The 22,744-nt window shown below is 40.2% G+C and overlaps 1 protein-coding gene across 4 annotated transcripts in view; it reads left to right on the top strand.

The window, feature by feature from the left end:
• Positions 1–22,069, top strand: part of DYM (dymeclin) — a 282,022-nt gene extending 259,953 nt beyond the window's left edge. For all 4 annotated transcript variants that reach the window (XM_061614422.1, XM_061614383.1, XM_061614393.1 and 1 more), the window contains one exon: positions 19,813–22,069. In XM_061614422.1, coding sequence (XP_061470406.1) covers positions 19,813–19,962 — 150 coding nt within the window. In that variant the 3' untranslated portion in view covers positions 19,963–22,069. The remainder of the gene's footprint in view (positions 1–19,812) is intronic.
• The last annotated feature ends 675 nt before the right edge of the window (positions 22,070–22,744 follow it).

Genomic DNA, 22,744 nt, shown 5'->3' with positions numbered 1-22,744 from the left:
TGAACCATCCTTATTTATTCCCACAACACCCTTGTGAGGCTGCACATAAATATCTCTATTTTTAAAGATGATCAGTTTTGTAGGTTGAAATTCTGGCTCAAATTCAAGTGCCTTGACTAAGTCAGCTGGTGAATGTATGGATTTGTACAAAAGTTGTCCCATCGTTCATTCCTGGGGCCATGATTATTTTTATTATGGATCCTTGTATTAAGATGGACTACTTCTGAACACACTTGAGGAACCTGATGAGCCCAAGTACCAATCCACAGCACGGGCTACCCATGGTGTTTCTGCTGTGGGTGGATGATTTTTACTCAGCTTTGTGGGTGATTAAATCACACAGTCTCTTCAAATACAGCAGAATAGCCCTCCTTTAGAAGAGACTGTCTGATGCATTTGTGCATAAACTTTTGCTCTGAGCCTTCCTTAATCAGGAGACAAGCCCAGAGCAATGATTGCTGCAGAAACATGACAGGTTCCTCTGAAGAAAAGAAATCTTATTTTTACACACTGTAGCCTTTCCCAGCCTTTGGGTTCCCAGATTGTGCTGGACTACAGTTCCCATAATTCCTGGCTATTGGCCATGCTGGCTGGGGCTGATGGGAACTGTAGTGCAGCAACATCTGGGGACCCAACGGTTGGGAAAGGCTGTGGAAGTAAAGCTTTTCAGGTGTAAGAATGAAACACACCTCCAAAAAGCCTGGAACACAAGCAAATTGGGTAGAAGTGGCCAGATAGCAAATAATCTATCACCTCTTCCACTACCAACAGTCCTTGTAATGCTACAGAGTATTAAGTTATTCTACATTGTCTGACATTGATTGGTTGAGGAATATTTTAGGAACGATGGGGGAATGATGTTAAGTGTGCCTAAACCCTTCTTTCAACCTCACATAATGACAGGAAGGTCATCCATCTGACTTTTTCAGAATGCAGGGGAACATGCAACGATTTTGAGCAAATGGATTTAGGTTGTACACATTATAAAAATTACTTCAGGCTGTTGCAATTTTAAAAGATTTGGTTCTCTAGCCCTGGGTTGTATTAAGCACGTAGTTTTGATCATGCAGCCATTCAAAGGAAATGATAGGAAAAAGCAATAACAATGTCACTGTAAATTATAGATGGAGTGAAAGATAAATGCACAAAATGAGAAATGGTTTGAAGGCATTGAATTTTGTTCAGTCTTGGAACATGGTGTCTGTTTCAAAATTATTAAAGGTAACTGCATGCCGTATTATGTTTTGTGTAGATAATAACTTGGATCTATAGGTTTCACAGAAGTATTCTCACTCTATAGACTTGTCCCCTCACCACCTGATAATTCAAACCATGTTTCTTTTCAAAGGTAATTTAGGCATTTTCTCCCCTTTAATAGCATTAGAATCAGAAAGCTCTGTTGGCTTGGTAACAAATTGGAACTACTCCAAAGTGGCCGGACTTGACTGAGCTAGAGCACACCTGGGCAAAGGAAGAGGAGGCAGAGAACCCTTTCTTGTCTGGACTTTAAGTGATAGACTTCTGCTTTTAAGGAAGGGAGTACATCCTCAGGCATCAAAGGACAAAGGTTTCCTCCTAAATCCTTACAAAGCTGCCCAGGTGATTTGGACTCTTGTCATCCACCACAATAATCCCTCCCTTTGTACTTTTTTTTTAAAAAGGCACAGTCAAGTGGGAACATTTCCTTCTTAAGCAACACAGTAAGGAATGGGAGTTAGTTGCACAAAGATTTAAGGTGCCAGAGATTCTTGTTTGCTTCAGTATTTATTTATTTAAAATATATCTATCCCACCCTTCTACCCTACAATAGGGCACTCAGGGCAGCTACAATAAAATCGTACACATATATAATAAAATACATAATAAATACACAATAAAACATTAAAAATTACAGTAAATTAAAATGTATAAAATACTATTAAAATACATAAAATGCATTATACATATACATACATAGTTGTGCTTGGCACTGACATACCCCATCCCCCAGGTGCTTTGCTCATTCCAGAGGATTTGGGATGGAGAATGGAGAGACTCATCATGTTGGCCTTTGGAGCAGGCAGAAACAACACAACTCTCTCACATTTCTTCTGCCTGACCCAAATGTCAGTAGACCTCCCCTACTCCCAGATGTTCTGTGCCTTTTGGGAAATTTGGGTGATGTGTAATGCTAGGTGTTCTGCCTTAGATTTGTGGAGGGCTGATTAGGGCGGCAGTGATTTAAAAGTGCCCTGAGCTTAATCAGGCAGCAGTTTTTGAATGATTTTAATCATTTTTTCATACAAGCACTTACAAAGGAAGGCAGGTGCCACTTTAGAAGAGGCATTCTCCCTTATCTCTCACCCCTGAATGGTGGATTCCCCTTCTAAGATGGTGCCAGCTGTGGCACAGGTGGACATCATGTAAAAAAATGCTTTTTTCTTCATAACTATTTTTATCCATATGCAGATTTGATTGATTAATCAATTATTCAGATAAGATTTGTCTAATTGGATGACAGTCCTAGTAAAGTTCCTTATGGGGTCAAAGTGAGTGCAATCTTTTGTAGGGCTGGGTCCTGAAGATTGGGCAAGGCAAGTCATAGCAGGAAGAATCCAAGGTTATAGGGGCAACAGGTAGATGAGCAGTTTGGTGAGCCAGCAAGGCAAGCAGATCCCTAAACCAGCAAGGTATCCAACATGCTGGCCGGGTCTACAGGAGATCTTTCAGGCTTGGATAACATTGCTGAGGCAATGCATTAGCAAGGAACACAGAAATGGTACCCTATGAAGTAATTTGCTGAATACACTTCAGTTGATATACATGGTACACTGTGACTGGGCTCCCTGTTCTAGCTTCTGAGAATGGTAGTTGCATTGCTTGGATCTCTCTTCCTAGGACCATGGCTTGCAGTCCTCATTTTGGCAGGTTATATCATCATCTTGAAATGTAAGAGCAATAGCTGTCTGCTCACAAAACTGAAGAGCCAGGGGAAGGAGAGCCTCGTCAGTGTGATGCCAAAATCTTCTCTATAGTAGGCTGCCAAGTGACTCGTTTAAATTAAGCAAGATTTAATTATTATTATTATTTATTCGATTTATATCCCACCTTTCCTCAAAGCACTAAAAACACTTTAAAACGTCATAAAAGACTTTAAAATATTCACTAATAGGCAAAAAACCCCTTGCAGTTTAAGAACAAACCAATAGCCAACAGATATTTCTATCAAACTTTAAAAAGCAAGGAAATTGGGCAGCTATGGTGAATGCACCAGGGGAGCAGGAAACCTGACCTCTCTGAGATATTGTACTGCCCTACAAATTTGTCAAAATGCAAACAATTTGGGTTGGTCTGTCACTTCCTGTCCAATCCACTTCCTGTGTAGCTTGGAAGAATTTGGTAACGTGTCTCTGAGCATATGGTGAGTGGTGGCAACACCTGCAGTCAGCCCAAATAACAGCTGTGCTGTGGATCTGGCTTCTGGTTTTGCCTCTGATGATTGCTGGAAACTGATGCTAGGCAGCAAAAGTAACCTTGTGTTCCCAGAGTTTCTTGAGATTTATCCTGGTTCTGCTTTGAGACATGCATGGCCTCGCTACTGCATCCCTGGCCTTCTTTCTCAGCCTGTATGATTTGTAAATAGATTGCAAATCAAACTCCAGTACATTCTTCCCAAAGACAACTGACCATGATCTTATCATGATCTTTCCACTGCTTGCAAAGGGAGAGCAAAACACACACACAGTTCATCATTACTTCAGTCTTGTTGGCATTCAGTTTTGTTCAGGCTTGCCCACATTGAGTCCCTTTTCATGGCCAGACGCTGAGTCACCACAGAGGCTATAGGACCTGGGTCATACAGAAACTTAGTAGAAACTGTTTGTCACTGGTCTACTTTTTAGCAGTTTAGTCCAAACATCTCCAGAAACTTTTTTAGCACACTTTTCAAGGATAGTGAAGGAAGGCGGGGAATTAATCCTAGAAAGATGTAAGCAACTGTCTTTCATCCCCCTCTGGGATTTCGTTTCCTAGGAAGAGAACCACATTGGAATAGTGAATATATAGGGAGAGGGCCCTCTGTGGTGGCCCCCAAATTATGGAATGATGACATTGCTGAGATGCGCCTGGCGCCAAAATTGTTATCTTTTCGGCACCAGGTCAAGACTTTCCTCTTCTCCCAGGCATTTTAGCATGTGTTTTTAAATTGCTTTTTAAAAATGTGTTTTTAAATTTGTATATTTGTTTTTAATGTTTTTAATTGTTGTAAACCGCCCAGAGAGCTTCGGCTATGAGGCGGTATACAAATGCAATAAATAAATAAATAATAGAATATCAGACTTGGGCTCAATTTGGACACCATAGGAAACCTTGATTTGTACAAACATTAGTTCAGAACTTACATCATGATTTGAACTTCCAGACATGCAGTAGGGAACGCATGGTTTATGGTTTATACTGAGTTGAGGTGCCTGAAGGAAAGACAGGTGAAAAATGAGGTTTGCAGGAAAGGGGTGGAAGAGACAGGATGTAGGGAATTGATGTGAGAAGAGGCTAATCATATTTGGAGGGGTGGGGTAAGAGGAATGCTAGAAAGACCTGTCAAGATATAGGGTACATAAGAAGAGCCCTGCTGGATCATGCCAAAGGTCCATCTTGTCCACCAGCCTGTTCTCACAGTTGCCAGCCAAGATTCCTGTTGGAGTTAAACAAATGAAACAGAGTAGACAGTTGCCTGAAAACCAAGGACCCAAAGGAGACAATGTATGGTGGAGTCATGGAGTAAAAGAGACACAGATGTGGGCAAAACCTCACGCACAGACTACAAGGGACTGTGCACTAGTGGTGTGAATGACGTGGGCAGACAATGTAGGTTTGGGAACCTGAGGGGTGTAGGCAAGGGAGCAAAGGGCATAGTGTTGCTAGACCATAAGTATGGATTCTGATGGGGGAAATCAGCTTTCATTGTAGTACTCTAAACTGGCAACTCTAAGGGATAGGTGAGGGCCAAAAAGCAATTTGAGGGGACTGAATTTCACATACTGATTTGAAATAACTAACCAAAACTTGGACTGCAAACTTTCAGTAGTAATATTTAAATTACTACTAATAGTAATACAAATGAGAAGGGGCACTCAAGCTGTCTCACAGATGCCTCACAGGTGATTCAGTCTTAGTCCAGCACTCATGATCAGCTGTGCCAGAAAGCCGTAGGAAGATATAATGAAGTTGATAAAGGCAGCTTCCCTTATCTGGGGTTTTGGTAGGCCACTATGGGGAGATATGGGGGCAGAGGAAGCCACCCATAAGCAACCTTGTTAGCATCCCATGACTCTCTGCACTGTGCCTCTGGAAAGATGCAGTCATCCTAAAACAAATAACAAAACTCAATCCACCCAGGGCGTGACACATGCTCTTACTCCATCACTATCTGCCTGCCTCCGCTTTCCTTTCTTCCTTTTTCTGTCCTGGAACAGTGAACTTTCAGAGAGTTTGCTGTTGCAATACAGCTTCATGTCTCTAAATAGAAAATATGAATTTGATTTTTCTCCCATTTCAGTGTCTGGCTTTCTCAACCTCAACTGCAATTCTCTGATCACTTCGGAGATTTTAAGTTACTAAGGGAATAATGTCAGGCAGCCACGTATATTTTCCAATACACAAAGATTGTGGAGCCAAAGGTCTGCTGCCTCAATAGGGGTGTTAGTCAGCATGTCCTGAACTAAGACAGATAAGGACCCACTTCCTAGGCTGCCTTGATCAAAAAGTTAACAGCTGGTGACAGTAAGTCTGTCTCTGGTTCTTAAGTAATTGTTATCATTTTGTAATATTTACGGGTCTGGCTTTCTCAGATTAAAATGTACAAAATCAAGAACTTCCTTAAGAAACTTATTGCCACTGCTTACCCTCCATAGGCTTGTTTTGCCAAGCCTACCCCACCTCTTTTCCATAAGCAAAAAAGAAGGGATGTTACATGGCTTCAGGTTTCAATCTGCGGTTGGTTGTTCATAGGAGGGAGGCAGATACCAGTTTTAGCTTCACCTGTGTTGCTACTACTTCACAAAAACCAAACTTAAAACGAGTTCTTCTTTAAACACTAACCGGAGGGGAGGGGAGGGGTGGGGAAAGTGTTTTGGAAATTTTGTTTTGGAAATGGCTAGGCAGAGAGAGAGAGAGAAAGAGAGAGACCCCGTTTTGTTCCAGCTCAGATGTGGTTATGGGCATTGGTGAGGTGGATGATGGGTGTGACCTTTACCCCACTTGTCCAGAACATGTCCTCTCTAGCTGGTTAGGCCTTTTGCAATGATATCATCATTGCTTTGCACCAACTCTCAGTGAAAGTATGTCTGGAGCCTCTTCATTAGAAAAGTATGCAGACTGACTCACTGTGCTGTTCTTTTGCCATCCTCCACATGAAAAGGATTTTTGTGCAACCAAAAACATAGAAGGCTATTTTTAAACAAGCAAGGGGGTTTTCAGCTTTTCGAAGCCCTGTCTGCTTAATCCCTGAAGTTTAAATGTGGTGAAACTGGAACTGTCCCTGGCAACACTGAGCCTCAGGGCTGGGTCATACCATACATCAACACAGGATAGGGGACAAATAAGGACTAATTGCCCACACCATTCCCCCTTCCACTGTAACATGGGAATTGCCCTCAATTTTGCAGTTCTTGCAGCAGAAATTCCAAATGGAGATTGGGGTGAGGACAGGGGGAAGGAGTGTGTGTCATCGAGACTGACTTCCATTTTGCAGGCCCATGACCTGAAGGGAGCCAGTGTTACATCTTCTTTGCGTCCTAGATAGCAATTTATTTTAAATCTATCAGCACATTTCCTAGATCCAATCAGGAACTTTCTGCCTACATCATTATTTGTAACTAGTTTTAGGCCTATTTAACCACCATGATTTCAAATAAGGAATGCAGACAAAGGCTAGAAATCTAGATAAGAATTATTAGAATCCCCACAAAATACAATGGCAAAGGCCATTGTATTTCGGAGAAAATTATCTACAGTAAACAGGTTACAAATCAGTTTAAAAACTAGCTTAAATATGTAATATAGATATAGCCTCCCAGTATTATTATGCAGTGAAAGTGACCTCTTTATGATTGGTATAAACCAGATAAGACAGTTGTGAGGGACAGGAATATGTTGGAATGAGGTTATTTGATTTACTCTGCTTCCAAAGATGGGGTATGGAACAGTATGTAAAGAAAGATTCTACTGTCAGAATGTTATTAATCATCTGGTATAAATTCAAATCATTTTTGTCTAGGTTTATCCCCTTTTGACACCCAATATTTTAGAATCATAGAGTTGAAAGGAGCCTGTAAGGCCATCAAGTCCAACCCCCTGCTCAACGCAGGTATCCAAATTAAAGCATACCTTACAGGTGGCTGTCCAGCTGCCCCTTGAATGCCTCCAGTGTTGGAGAGGCCACCATCATAATGAACAAAGAGCAGGCGTGGAACACTGAACTTATATGGGATCTTTATATCTGGAAACAAAAACAATTAGTTTTATGATTTATAATTATGTAATTCCCTATGAGAATTTAGTAGGTGTTTTTACCAACTATTTTTCACTGTCTTCAGGTAAGACATATCATTATGCAACTTATAGTTAAATATACCCATTTGTGTGTAAAGTCAAATGTTGACACTTGCATTACAGGACCCTCTGCTTGTAAGCTTGTAAGTAAAATCTACATTTTGTTGTTAAGTCATGAACAACTTCCTTTTTCTTTTAAAACAAATTGAATAGAGATTTAAATTGTCACAGAAAAGACAATGAATTAATTTGGCTATTAATAATGTCTCGACAAAGGAAAGGAGAATTCCTTTAAAACCATTGATTAGTGGTATTTAATGTCAGATGGATTAAATGCTGTTCATGTTAACATAAGTGGTTTGTTGAAGAAGACACTTGTCTTCTGCTAATTTTGTCCATAAATATTTGGCTATGTCTTAATATCCAAAAATACTATAGAAATATTCAGGTCAAAATTTGCCATATTCCTTCTGACCCCTAAATTACTTTATTCATTTATTTAATTGTCAATCTTTTTCTGTTTCCTCCTTAATACTTAATTTACTTGTAGCTTCACGGATTTACACAGCTCTTCACTGGAAAACATCAGTTTTTGAGCAGCTCAAGAAACATCTAAGATTGCTTTATTAAAATATTGCTATTTTTCAATAATTTTAGCTATCAAATTGATGGGTTTATGGAGATAAGGTATTTGGGTTGTATCCAAATTTCTTGAATAATAATTTTCATATTAATGTGCTGTAGTTTGTGTTTCCTCTGTTTTCTTATATATCTTGTTAATATGTTTTTCCTTGCTTATTCTTAAATTATTCTTATTTGGGGGTATTTATTGTTATAACTCATTTTTCTGCTATGCTAATTCTTATTTTATATAATATCTTTTTAAAAAGACATACCCATAGTGTGGAATGTAGAGCCGCTTGCTGATCAAGTGAGTGCCATGGATTTTAACCTGGATTTCCTGCATCTAACTCTGCCGACTAGAAATGTGAAACACTCTCTAACACAGAGAGAAAAGCTGTTGAGTTAAAAATCTGCAATGAGAGCAATTTTTGTTCCATTCTGTTTGAACATTTTCTGGAGTTTCGGGTTTACTTCACTTTTTTATTTATATATAACTACAAAATATGAAGAATGCACAAAAGAAACGTGGTCTGCATAGCCAAAACCTGGAAACATCCTTAGTTTTTTTCAGTACTCCCTCTTTTCTCTCACCTTGCTGAATAAAAATAGGCTATCCTAGTGCCCTGAAGGAAATATGAATGTCAAAATACTGTGAATTTTTTTGGGGGGGGGGGCAGAACAATAACTTCAGAAATATTTCTCTGTATCTTTCTTTAGGTGAGAAATTTATCTACAATATCCTTGAGACTCTATCCAACTTCAGACATTTCTTAATTGAGCTTCTTTCTTAGATGCATACGGCCACAGTCTATAGCTGTCCACATTTTCATATATACATGGTGCTCTAGGCACCCCAGAACCATCCCTTCCTTGTGTTTCATATACACAGTTTTTATGTGGAACTCCCATTTGTGCACAGAAGTCAGTGGATTGGGCTGATAAGGGGTCAACCTAGTTTCCAAAAAATGAAGTAGAGGTTCCTCTCAACAGAATTGCTAGGAGTTTCAATCAGTAACAGTTCTGGTGGGAGAAAAAGAGCACATTGACATAAAATCTTGCTTACAAAGGGCAGCAAACAAAGTGGGGGGAGAGAGAGAAATGTCATGCTTGGCTTTTGTGGAACTTGTGAAGAGTTAACTGGCAGTCACGTAAGCAAGCAAAATGCACTGGCTTCTTGGTGCCATTATGTGAGGCTTGTGGAAAGCAAAATATATGTGCTCAAGTTGATGTCAAGTTTCTTGAAAAGCATAGACCTTGACTTCTGACTTTGAAAACAGATGAACATATGAGACTACATTGGCCATTGGTCCATTAGTTCAGTACTGTGTACTCTGATAGGTACATGCTTCCCAGGGTTTCAGGCTCAGGTCTTTTCCTCTACTACCTGAGGTCCTCTGAATTAGAGATCCCAGGGATTGACCTTGTGCATGCAAAGCATGTCCTTTTCTGTTGAGCTCTTTGGCAGTTCAGATGCTTCATCAGAATTGCTTCTATATGTTAAGGCACTAATCAGTGTTTACCTTGTAAAGCTTTTTATATATATATTTACATGAAATAGAGGACATTTTAGCTGTGACGCTCATGCAATTCTTTCATAGCATGGCCAAAAATAGGCTCCAGCTGATATGTGCCCTCTTCAAATCCCTCACTAGGAAGCAATTGATGTCCATTTCATGTCAGTAAAGGTTATCCCTGATAGCCTGCTAATAGACCCGTCTCCTTTTGTATGGCAGGCCAAGATGACAATATGCAGTGGCTATATTTTAATAACAGGGAAACAAACACAGGTCTGGGGATTATTCTGTTTTTCATATTTTGAATTCCCCAAACTCAAAAACATACAAAGGGATTTTACTTATCTGTCTGAGCAGTCAATCGTTCTGTGTGCTTAATGGGGTCACAAATGCCTTAGCAATGTCTGGAAGTAGAAGCATTTTATGATTTTTTTAATCAGTAGTTTATTGCCTGCTTGTTTAGAAGGATCTTGTCATTTTCCTCAATTGTTTCTCAATATGTCTGCCTTGGAACAGCTTCCTTGTCAACCATTTCTGTCACGTAGTGCATAACCCTCCCTTGTCTGTCTAGTCCCATTATGAAATCATTCCTCATGCCCACGTAATTCCCTACATAAAAAGACAAAGCACCTATTTATTTCAGAGGGTTACCCCCCTGGACCCAAATGGATATTGCACTGAGTTGACACCTCTTTCTCTGTTTCCCAGATTGTATACACTTTCATCTCCATTACGTAAGCATGTAATTCTATTTTCCATGCTGTTGTTTAAGAAGTGTTTTTATCCATATTTGTTCCAGAATATGGAGGGCACACGACGTAGCAAAGGTGAAGCCTTTTATTGGAGTCCCTTATATGTCTTCCTGTTATGCATCTTGTAGAATTCTGTATATTTTTAAAGTTTGTATGCTCTTTTGCTGATCCTGTAAATGACATTGTGTTTTATGTGTCTCTGCCTTTTGAAAGAGACAGAGCAGTATTTGATTATTCTCTTGTCTATTTTTCTCTGAAGAACTGAATGAGGCACTTTATTTTTGGCATGATCCAACTTAAATGATATACTTTTTAAGTCCTATTAGTTTCAGTGAGACAAAGGAAAAATGTGTTTAGCTCTCTAATTGAAATAAATGGAACTAACAGGTGTGATTTAGCTTTTTTAACAACAGTCTGGTCCTATGTATGTCTAAACAGAAGTAAATCCCATTGCATGCCATAGAGATTTCTCCCAAGTAACTGTCCATTGAATTACAGCCATTGTGGCCTTTCATCTTAACCTACTCTGACTTAATTCCGTAGGACAAACATGGGCATAACATGCTGATCTTAGTAAATAAAATTCACCTTTAATCTTCCCTATCTTGCTAATGTCTCATCTGCCATCTTGAAAGTGCAGCTCAAATACATAATTTAGATGGCACACTGTAAAGAACAAATTTGCAAGGGCAAGTTCATAGCAGTAGACTCCTTTCCAATTGTTTCATGTCTGTAACTTGACAAATATAACTAAAGCATGCCCATTGCTATGAATAGCTACATTACATTCTCATCCAATATTAATTCCTAAAATATACAAAAGGGATTTGGCTCATGTTAAATGGGAGTGGAAATTATCTATCATTTCCCTCCTTCTTCCATTTTGTCTCTGGCTTGGGGCTACCTGTCATTAGTGTCCTTGCTGCTGTATACAGATAATTGCCTTTGCTTCTCATACTAGAACAGAAGCTTGGTGTTTGTAAAATGTCATAGTACCCTCCACTCTAATTTAATGAGGCCCAGAATATTTACCTGATTAATCTAAAATAAATTAGTGTGGTAATGTAGTTGATACTGTTCCAGTTCCAGGAGTTTCTGCTGTGGGGTTAAAAGAACCCCACAAAGTCAGTCTGGCAAGAGACATTTATTGGAACCAGTTTCTAAGTTGATACAAAAATGAAGTATCCTTTCCTCTCTGTGTGTGCGTGCATGCACGCATTTGTAGGGGGAATGCATGGTATTACATTTCTTATGACATTTGCCATTGTCATCCACACAAATATCCAACAAATCTGTGGTTTGTTTGTTCTGAGTTGGACTACCTCCATGTAGCTTAATGTATTTTCATGTAGTTTTCATGAGATGATTTGCCACAGTTTGGAGAAGGCTTGTCTGTTTGCAGTCCCAGACTAATTATAGTCCTATGAATTAGGTACCCAGTTCAAAAGCCAGACCGATATCTAGCACATTTGGCAAATTCTCATGTGGTATCTTGGGAGAATAGTCCTAGGAGTTGTCATTAAGTTTCTGGTGTACATTGAGGAACTGCATATTACCTAAATAATCTTTCACCTGGAACTTGTGATCATGTTTATTGATCTCAGCTGTTACGATCTAGCTCAGCCTTTCCCAACCAGTGTGCCTCCAGATGTTGTTGGACCACAACTCCCATCAGCCTCAGCCAGCATTGCCAATGGTTGATGGGAGTTGTGGTCCAACAACATCTGGAGGCACACCGGTTGGGAAAGGCTGAGCTAGCTAATAGTATCCTGAATGTAAGCTTGAGGGTTCTTGGTTTATATCCCTTTCTGCCATAGCGTGAGGTATGGGCAATGAATCAAGTGTGTGTTATGTACACAGGCGATCTCAGTTGAATTTCCAGATTGTTAGGTGGCCCTAAGAAAGCCATTCCCTCTTGGACTGTTTCCCTATCTACAATATTGAGGTAACCTAATTTGCAGGGCTGTGGTTAGGACAAAAAAAGGTAGAAATGGAAATGGATTATAGAGGAGGGTGATCAAAAATTCCATTTCCAAAACAGGGGGAAGCTTGATGACTAGATTACGTCATCCTCAGAGCTGTGTAGCTATTATGGAAGGAGGTTTTCTCCCAGTCACATTGGCTAGGAACTGTAACTATTTTAAGTACAACTTTCTGTCCTGGAGCTATGATTTTCATCAGCCCTAAATTTGGTTGTGACTCAGATAATCAGGATTACTTTGGTTAATCTTTGAGGATCCTACCTTTGGTAGACTTGATGGCTCTCAGTCATACTAGAACTTACTGGTCCTCTCACATTAGATCCCTGATGACCATTTCTAACTGAACTTTAGAAAGTGTTATAAAGCTGCTTTCAGAAGGCATAAGCTTAAGTGTTTCCATCTGGCTTGATTTCAGACTTTTCCTTGTTTAGGGATTTTTGTGCGCCTTTTCAGTGAACGTTCACACAAACCTTCTATGACCATCCTTAACAGTGAAGTGGTTTTCTCTATCATATTAAACAAATTATGTAATCTCTGATTCCTCATCCTAGTTATAATTCTTGCTTACTGCCTTCCATCCTCAACCCAACTTCCTCAAACCCAGTGTTCATTGTACATTTGCAGCAAAATACTCACAGTTTCAACCCTGTTCCAGTGTACCTATGTTTTTATTGTAAAAACTAGAATGTAGATGCTAACAATTTTAGAAATACAAATATTTACTCCATTGCTAATTCTTTATGGCCAGGGAACCAATTCCCATATGGAGCTATAAAGTATTATACATGTGAGTTTGACTAACAGATATAGCCATGCATGATTAGTTGTCTGTAATCAGCTCATGTAACAATAAGCATGATAGTCTTTTCCCTGGCATAAACTCCTGTAGCAAAGTCAAAACTGATTTAGTTCACTGCTTGCACCATAGAGAATGCATATGAAAAAAATAGAAAAAACGTGGGTGGACATTCCATTTTTCCTATGGAACTTTTGTTAAACATTTGTTAAATGGAACATTTGTTAAATGCCCACCTTTATTTTGGCTTGGCTTGTATCTCCCCTTTTTTCTGGTGTTTGTTTTTATTTTTGTGTGCATATTAGGATCCCCCCCCCGTGTTTCTACTTTCTTGTGCAATGACTTGAGTGTGTCTATACAGGTTGGCTGAAATAAGAGAACTGATGAGAACCAGTTTGGAGCCTGACCAGAGGTGTTCTTCATCCTAAAATAAACCTTAACATAAGCTTCACAGAGGGATGACCATCCACTTTTGTCAGCAAGGGTGTGGGAGGAGGCGGGCTCAGCAAGAGAACAGCCTGTCTGCATGTGGGAAGGGAGAAAATATACAAATAAAATACAGGAGTGCTCACATGGCTCATGATGCTCTACTTAACAGTTGGGCCAATTTACAGAATTCACTGAAAATGACTGCAGAGCATCCCAGGGAGCCAAAAACCCAGTAAAGGTCATACTGAAGCATTGCAAGAAAAGACAAACATGTGAAGGTTGCCTTTTCCCAAATCAGACCATTTAATCTATCTAGCCCGAGACTATCTACTCTGACTGGAAACCACTTTCTAGGGTCTCAGCCCTACTATCTAAGATCAATTTTCCTCTAGAGTCTGAATGTGAGACAGTCTGCACACAAAGATGAGTTGTACCGCTGAGCTGTGTCCCCTTCCCATTCTAAGATATGGAGCCAAAACCACCTTCTCCTCACGCCGGCACACTGAGCATCATTACCTGCTATAAGCAACTTCTAGGAAGCAGGGCAAGAGAGTGCTGTGTGTGTGAGAAAGGTGGCCACGAGGCCGGCTCTTTAAACTCATTTAGCATTAAAGCGCTAATGAGAGGTATAGTCAAGGTGTGCCTGCAGATGAAAGGGGCCAGATCTGGCTTTGCCTTGTAAAATTCCACTGGTCTGCTTTGTCTCTCCTGACTGAGTTTTTCCACAGTTGATGTCTCTTCACTAAGTCCAAAAAAAGGCATAAAGATACTATCAGGCAGACACGGCTGCATACCATGCAGACACTTCAACCGAATCACATCCTCATTTTCAGCTGCTGCACATCGAGGCGACTTTCTGTCGGGAGCAAAAGGAAAGCAATGCAAATAGTACCAGTGGAACCTGAAGGGGGGTACTTGTGAGGATCAAGAGGATACCCACCTTGGCTAATATTCTAGAAAAGACAATGGCAAGCATGACTCCAGATAGCCTGAGCAAAAGGATAAACCCTCAAAGGAATGGCTTGCTAATTGCAAATGTTTGATTTTATAACCTTTACCTAGTTTTGCACAAATTGAAACCATTTAAAGTAAATGAAATGTTACTGATTTTTCCAGGGTGCTTAAACTTTCTCCTTCTGAACATGAATTCTTAGTATGTTGGCTGCATCTTGGAAGCAGTGCACAAGTCCTGTATGTTGTGTAAGATTCATTGTGATGCAGCGAGACATCAGCATTGTACAGTGACTGCACTGGCATAAGAGTCAGTACGAACATATGAAGAGCCCTGCTGGATCAGGCCAAAGGCCCATGCAGTCCAGCAATCTGTGCCCCTAGGAAGTCCACAAGCAGGATATGAGCACAGTAACCCTCTCCTACTGGTGAACCCCAGCAACGTGTTTGCTACTAAGCATAAACTCAGTAGGGAGCTTTAGCCAGGAGGGCAAGACACATGGATTTGCACACAAATGTTCATGTTCACAGTATACATTTGTAAGTGCACATATCAAAAAAGTTAGAAAGCGTAACAGCTTTCATGGCCACTTTACAAATTATGGGGGTGTTCAAATGTCCCCACATGTGATTGTTGAATGAACATGATCCTGCTATCCCTCATGCGTTATGAGATGGCAAGATCATGCCCATTGTCCATGCACCCTGACAGCTGCATATTCAGGATTAGTGAGAAACAGGTATTTTGCACATACAGTCCCATCAGGGTTCTCAGAGTAACTACCCCTTTATCACAAACATCGAACATTCAGGTACATCAGCATGTTCCTGCTGCCCCTCACACATTCATTAGCACACCCCTTCTGTTTTTAGTTGTCATTCTCAAAATTTTTAAAGACTCTCAGACTTATGGGTGGTGTGATGCCCAGGCCAAGTTCCCATCTGTATAATGGGTGCAACAACCTCCCTTATAGTTGTGAGCTAGATTGTTTCATTCTTGCCTCACAATCTTGCCACAATTATCCAATGCTTCGAAACTTCCAGATTGGATTACTGCAATGGGCTGCATGCGGGCTGCCTCTGAAAAACATTGGGAAACTTCATCTGGTTAAAAATGCAGCAGCCAGACTCTTTACTGTAACTTGCTGTTTTTATTTTATTTATTTATTTGAAATATGTGTAGGCTGCTAAGCATTGCCAGATATTATACCAGTGTACAACAGCAATAAAATACAACAAATGAAACTGATAAAAAACAGTTTTCCAAAGAGGAATTCGATACTGCCTGAGAATCAATTCATTCTTAGGGGAAATTGTGTAGAAATAGAATTTTTAACATCTGACAAAAGGTGTACTATGCCAGAGCCTGTCTAACTTGAAGTGGGCAGTGTGTTCCACAAGGCAGGTGCCACTATGCTGAAGGATCTAGCCCAAGCCTACATGGAACCCCTGGCTCAAAGATCTCCACTGGTTTCCAGTTTGTTTTCAGACACTATTTGAAGAGATGGTATTGACCTATGAAAGCCTTAAACAGAATATGGACTGTGTACCTTAAGACTACCTTCTCCCATATACCTGCCCATTGGCTGAGGTTGTCACTTGAGGCCTTGCTTGACGTGCTCCCACCTTTTGATGGGTGGTTACCAGAGGCAGAGCCTTCTCAGTCATGGCACCCAAGTTGTGCAGTGCCCTCCCCAGAGGTGTTTGCCTAGTGCTCTTTTCTCCCCGACCCCTTTCTTTTCAGTACCAAGTTAAATTTATTAAGTTTAAACAAGCGCTTGGGGACTGGTAGCGTGGTGATTAATTGCTGCTGCTGCTGCTTAATCCACTGCAGTTTTTTAAACTTTAGTCTAGTTTTTGTTCTAAATTGTTTTGTATTTTAGCTCTGAATTGCATTTGTACATTAGTTTCTCAATTGTGAAAGGATGGCATAGAAATACTGGCAAGCAGAAGGACGAGACTGCAAAATGCAGGAGGTCCTTCCTGGAGGCTGTAATCTGATATTTAATGTACTGCAGTGGCCTTTTGATTCTGAGTGGCATTAAACCCTCTGGAGCAAAGCCAGATATGATCTTCTCTTGCTATCTGTGTGATCTTTTAGGTGCCTAAGGGGGGGAAATTGCACTAAAATAGCAGTGAAACTACGGCTGTTGCATTTGTTCATGGGGACTTCCTGTGGTTTTGCATTTGATCACAGACTTGATGGCTCAGACAGTCTGGTAAACTTTGGACTCTGTCTAGCCACATAGTTCTGTCCCAGCCACCAACTCAGACTCTGTGTTGCTTGAGAGGGGGGAAACCGGCTGTAGCTGATTAGGTAAATAATGTTAGGATTGCAAAGGCATGGGGTGGGGGTAGGCTTAGATTGAACTTGTTAGGTCCTACAGCAGTTCAGATCTGCATGCATGATGGCAGTTATGCACAAGCAGCTTCATTTCAGAAAGAAGGCATCACAAGAGAGGGCTTCAGCCTCCTGGATCAGTTCGTATGGAAGCGAAACTGAATTGTCTGCAGTTCCTGATATCGAGCCATTATGAATACAAAGAGGATAATTGCTTGGAAATTTGGCTCTTATGAGGCAGTTTCTTACAATGGATAACCTGCTAACACTGTCATTAAAATCTGTGGTTTGGATCCAGATTTTGTCATGATTAGGCTAGACCTATTGAAATCAATGGGAGTAAGCCATGTCACAAATGTACACACGTATTGTTCACATCAAATATATTCATGTTTTCATATCTAATGGGAAGCTACTTTTTATCATTTTTCATAATTTAGGACACAATCCACATGTGATTAGAACTCTCCCATTGGAATTAATGGGACATGGGAGTGTTTAAATTGTGCTGTCAAGTAACATCAATTTATATAGTCAGCAGTTTCAGATCGTGTGCTGGTCTTTAGGTTTTGGGTTTTGTATCCTGAGCCTGTGCATGTTTACTCGGAAGTAATTCCTGCTGCATTCAATGTGATTTTCTCCTAGGCAAGTGTGCAGAGAGCACTGCAGGCTTTTTCTGTCAAGTGCTGCATAATCCATCTACACAAGAGCTGTGTGAGATAATAGGTGGAGATAATATTCTCTACCCACATACTTTTATTTATTTTAAAATGTTTCCGTAGCATCTTTCATTAAAAAAATCTGGAGACACATCAGAATAACAAAACAAATTCATTAAAATACAATACACTGTACAGATGGATGACTTGGTGATATTGAAAGCAAGTGGCTTGCTTAACACTACCCCATGATCTGGAATCTGGCCCACAAGGAGTCTAGGTTCTGACATGATTCACAGAGGCCATGCCTGCTCTCACTGCCCATTATTAATGGGCAAAGGGGCATGAAGTCTTTGCCAGCCTTGTTCTGCTTCTGTCACACTGTGGCAGCTTGTACTTAGCTTTACCCACATCCTTATAAATAACAGAGTGGGGCGTGTTTTATCTTCCCTCACACTGACTGCTGAAATGTGGCTTTTATTTGATCTCCTGCCAAGCCCTTGACACATGCAGAATTTAGAAGTCAGTTTTTTAAAAAATGTTGCTTTTTCCCCTTTACGGTCATCCCAACATGAAATAACGGGCATGGCTCTTCCAAGGATGCCAGAAAGCAAATAGTTGCTACTTTGTACTTATCATGGTCTTTGCCAGCCTTCCCTAATCTGGTGCCCTCCAGATGTTTTGGACTACAGCTCCCATCAGCTCCAGCCAGCACAGCTGTGTTGAGGAAGGCTGGTCTGGACTGTGTAACAGTAACTACAGAACAAATATCAAGAGGAACCATAGAAAGAGACTGCTGGTTCCAACGAGGAGCATGGTAGGAGTATACGTGTTCCATTTCTTCTAAAAAGGCTATTAGGAGCAGTGGGCACTGGATGCTTTTGCAAATGATGCATTCTGGGCTACACTTACAAAACAAGGGAGGGAACAATACAGGCTGGCCAGAATTAAGCAGCAGTGAAGCCTGTTCTTCCACTGGAATGCACATTCTGAGCACCAGGTAGATACAAAACCTCAAATCAAGCAGTGGCTCTCTGTTCCAAGAAAACCTCTAGCTGTTTGCTTACTACATTTGCTCCTTTCTGAAGAAGTTATTCCTTCCCCACCTCAAAAAATAATAAATAATAATAAAATTTTATTTGTTAGTCGCCCATATGTCCGAATTAACGGACACTCTGGGCGACGTACAACAATACAAAATACAATATAAAACAATATACAATCAACAAATCACAACATCAACATCAATTCATCTAAAACCATCTTTCAATTAATACACTATAAAAACTAGTCCGCCCCAGTAATCCCATAGGCCTGCCTGAATAGCCAGGTCTTTAAGGCCCGGCGAAAAACCATCAGGGAGGGGGCATGTCGGAGGTCAAAAGGAAGCAAGTTCCAGAGGGCGGGGGCCACGACCGAAAATGCCCTCTCTCTGGTCCGCACCAGCCTAGCTGTTTTCACCGGTGGGACTGAGAGAAGGTCTTGTGAGGCTGATCTTGTTTGGCAGTATAATTGGTGATACTGGAGGCGGTCCTTCAGATAAAAAGTTATTGTAGATTTGGAAAAGGTCCAGAAAAGGGCAACCAAGATGATCAAAGGGATGGAGCATCTATCTATCCTATGAGGAAAGGTTGCAGCATTTGGGGCACTTTAGATAAAAGGAGATTGAGAAGTGGCATAATAGAAGTGTATAAAATTATGCATGGCAAGGAGAAAGTGGATAGAGAAAAGTTTTTTCTCCCTCTTGCATAACACTAGAATTCATGGGCATCCCATGACGCTGAATATTGGAAGATTCAGGATGGACAAAATAAAGTAATTCTTCACAGAGCTCATAGTTAAACTATGGAATTCACTCCCACAAGAGGCAGTGATGGCTACCAACTTGTATGGCTTTAAAAGAGGATTAGACAAATTCATGGAGGACAAGGCTATCAATGGCTACTAGCCACAATGGCTTTGTTCTGCCTCCATGGTTGGAGGCAGTATGTTTCTGAATGCCAGTTGCTGGAAACTGCAGGAGGGGAGAGGGCTCTTGCACTCAGGTCCTGCTTGCCATATTCCCACGGGCATCTGGTTGACCACTATGAGAAGGAGATGCTGAACTAGTTGGGCCATTGACCTGATACAGCAGTCTCTTCTTACGTTCTTACTCATCAAGAAATGATTCAACTTCTCAGTCTCCCTCGGGCTTCTGCACATTCTCTCATTGTACTTTCCTTTTTCGTTTCCAGAAATTTCCAGAGCTGAAGTTTAAATACGTGGAGGAGGAGCAACCTGAGGAGTTCTTCATCCCTTATGTCTGGTCCCTTGTGTACAATTCTGCTGTGGCACTTTACTGGAGCCCACAAGACATCCAGCTCTTTACTATGGATTCTGGCTGAAAGGGGAAGAGCCAGTCCAAACCCAGCGCTTACATGTGACCACGACCACAACCACCCTCTCCCAGAATGCATCCCTTCCACCTGCAGCCTATGAAGAAGGAAGTTTGTTACTATTGTACAGTCCCACTGCTGTTTCCAGGGGGGCATGGTAGGAGCCAGAATATTGTGGGAACTCTGACAAGATTGTATGCTTTTATTTATATATTTGTAAAACCAAGATATTTTCCAGTGCCTCTGAGCTTTAGAGTGTTAACACAAGATGTTAGCAGTGATCAGCTTTTTTTTTTAAAGTCAAACAGAGAACAAAGTGGGAAAATATATTTTGATTTGAGAAGTCAACATTTGCAAGTTTATTTCTTTAGGCTTTCTGGTTCTACTTCACCACTTTTTAAAAACTTCTTTTTTGTGTGCTATGGGCTTCTCATTTGATTATCAGAAAAATCTTCTCCCTTTAATGCTGTATATAACTGAGAAGTTGTCTGAATTAATGCAATATAAAACACATAATGGTATTTCATTTTGAGGCAGAAAGGATAAATCCTTGATTTTGATAAGGGCGACCGCTACAATGAGGGATTATTTTCAACATTATTTTGATAAGGCACTAAAAATTGGTTTTGTGGCTGCTAATACTTATGGAAGCCCAGCAATATTGAGACAAGCAACCCACCAGGAATATCTCCAGAATTGTATCCATCTCAAAAAGCATTGTGCAAGAGGTAGTCCCACTGGGCCATGCCCATTCATGCAAGTTTAAGCATTGTATTATTGCATTACAGATTTGGTGTATTGCACACATTTTCATGAACTCTTTGAAACAGTGAAGAAAAACTCTACACTGAACAGGATAGTGATCAGAATCCCCCAGAAGAGAGGTGCACATACTGTGCTTTCCAGATAATTGGTTTTGCCAGAGTTATGCAGAGTTATGTGCGTATGAAAAATGAATGTCCTATGATATGCTTTTTCATAGCAAATTGGCAAAATATTGTGTTTGCTAACAAACTGTGGAGAATCAGGGGGGAAAATTTCACATAAAACACAATTTTTTACATGGAACGTGGGCTTGTGATTATTTTCAAATACACAGAACCGCATGCCAAACTGCAGAAAAAAAGGAACTGATAAAATACAATAGTTTATTGACTTGCTCAGCATGTTCTATTCCAGAACAAATGTGGGACATTTTATTATATGTGGGAGGGAAATGACACTTTTTTAATGTGGAATATTTGGCTCTATTTTTTTAACCTCCTGACTAATATTAAAATTGTGTGTACCTTCCACCTATTTATGAGCAAGGTCCTGTAGGGTATTCTGCACAACTGGAAATCCCTTTTATATTTATTTTAAACTGCAAACACAGAATGACATATATTAGCATATAGGACTTTGCACAGACACAAACTTGGTGGAAAGGCAGTATGAAGACTGAATTATCAACATTTTCAGTGTAACGTATTTAAAAAATTGAAAGGTGACTAAAAATAAGTAACATTTTATGCTGTGCTTGGGTTTTGCTTTGTTTTTTGATATTTTGGTCAAACGAGGGTGAATTCTTTGTAATGTTTTTTGCAACCTTTAAATAAAGGACTGTTGACTGCACATCTTAGGAAAAGTCAATGTGTTCAAAGTCTTCTAACTTACACATTCTGAGGATTGCCTAGAACAGTTGAATTAAATGAACTATAGTTAAATACCTAATGCTGAAAGTTGTGGAATGCTCAAGAGAACAGCTGATGCAAATCAGGCTGTACCATCCTGTTGACATTGAGCTGTTGAATGTCACAAAAACAAGTAGCATGTTTACTCTTAGCTTCCTTCTCACATTTTTCACATTGTAATTATGGGTTGGCAAGCTTAGAACTAGAAAAGCCGTGATTCATTGTCGAAACAGCAGACTAGGCCCAACACAGGTGATGTTTTTTATATTAAACTTTAATTCTGGTGTGGTTGACTCTTAGCTACTATGAAGGTATGTTGATGTCCTGGAGACTGCAGTCTGGTACATTCATCAATACTCCTTTGTGTCCTCCAGATCTATAAAGTACCATGGTGGGGAATCCTTTTCAGTACTTTGCATGAAATAATTACTATGTATAATAAAAAGGATGAAAAAGTACCATATTTGCAGTGGTTCATATCTTCTATAGTCCTTCCTGCCTGCCTGTAACATTCATCTCACAAGGTTGCATTTTACTTTTGTTTTATCCTTTTTGGTGATCTCAAAACAGCGCTAGCCATCAGACAGGGTGAGGCGTGGAAAGATTTTGAGACACCAACAACAGCAAATTGCTACTTATTTATTTTCAAAGTGTGTATCCTACTTTTCTTCTACAAAGAATCCAACACAGCTAAGAGCAACAACAAAAGATGAAAACAATCAAAACAGCACCAATTAAAACATTAATTAAAAACTGGAACATTAATTAAAAACTGGAAACAAAATAATATAACAACAATGATATTCCAGCAATCCTACCACAGCAGCAAAAAATCTTAACTCAGAAAATCAACCTTCCACAAAGGCCTTCCAAAAAATAAGCTCATAATTTACAAAGTAATAGAAGACACATGATGATGTGCTCAGCCCATCAATGCCCAGGGCCCTGCCCAACAGTAGAGCCATGAGTGCAAATGCCTCATTTTGATACCCTGCCTTCACTCAGAAAGCAGCTTAGCAGCCACAAAGAAAGGTCTTATAAGCAGAGGATTCTCTTGCTTTGACTTTCCTTCTCTGGGCATTGAATTGGACTAGATGGCCTCCAAAGCCCCCTTCAAG

Source organism: Rhineura floridana, chromosome 1, assembly GCF_030035675.1.
Source record: "Rhineura floridana isolate rRhiFlo1 chromosome 1, rRhiFlo1.hap2, whole genome shotgun sequence".
Taxonomy (NCBI): domain Eukaryota; kingdom Metazoa; phylum Chordata; class Lepidosauria; order Squamata; family Rhineuridae; genus Rhineura; species Rhineura floridana.
The sequence above is the reverse complement of the archived record's forward strand: the minus strand, read 5'-3'. Positions and strand labels throughout refer to the sequence as shown.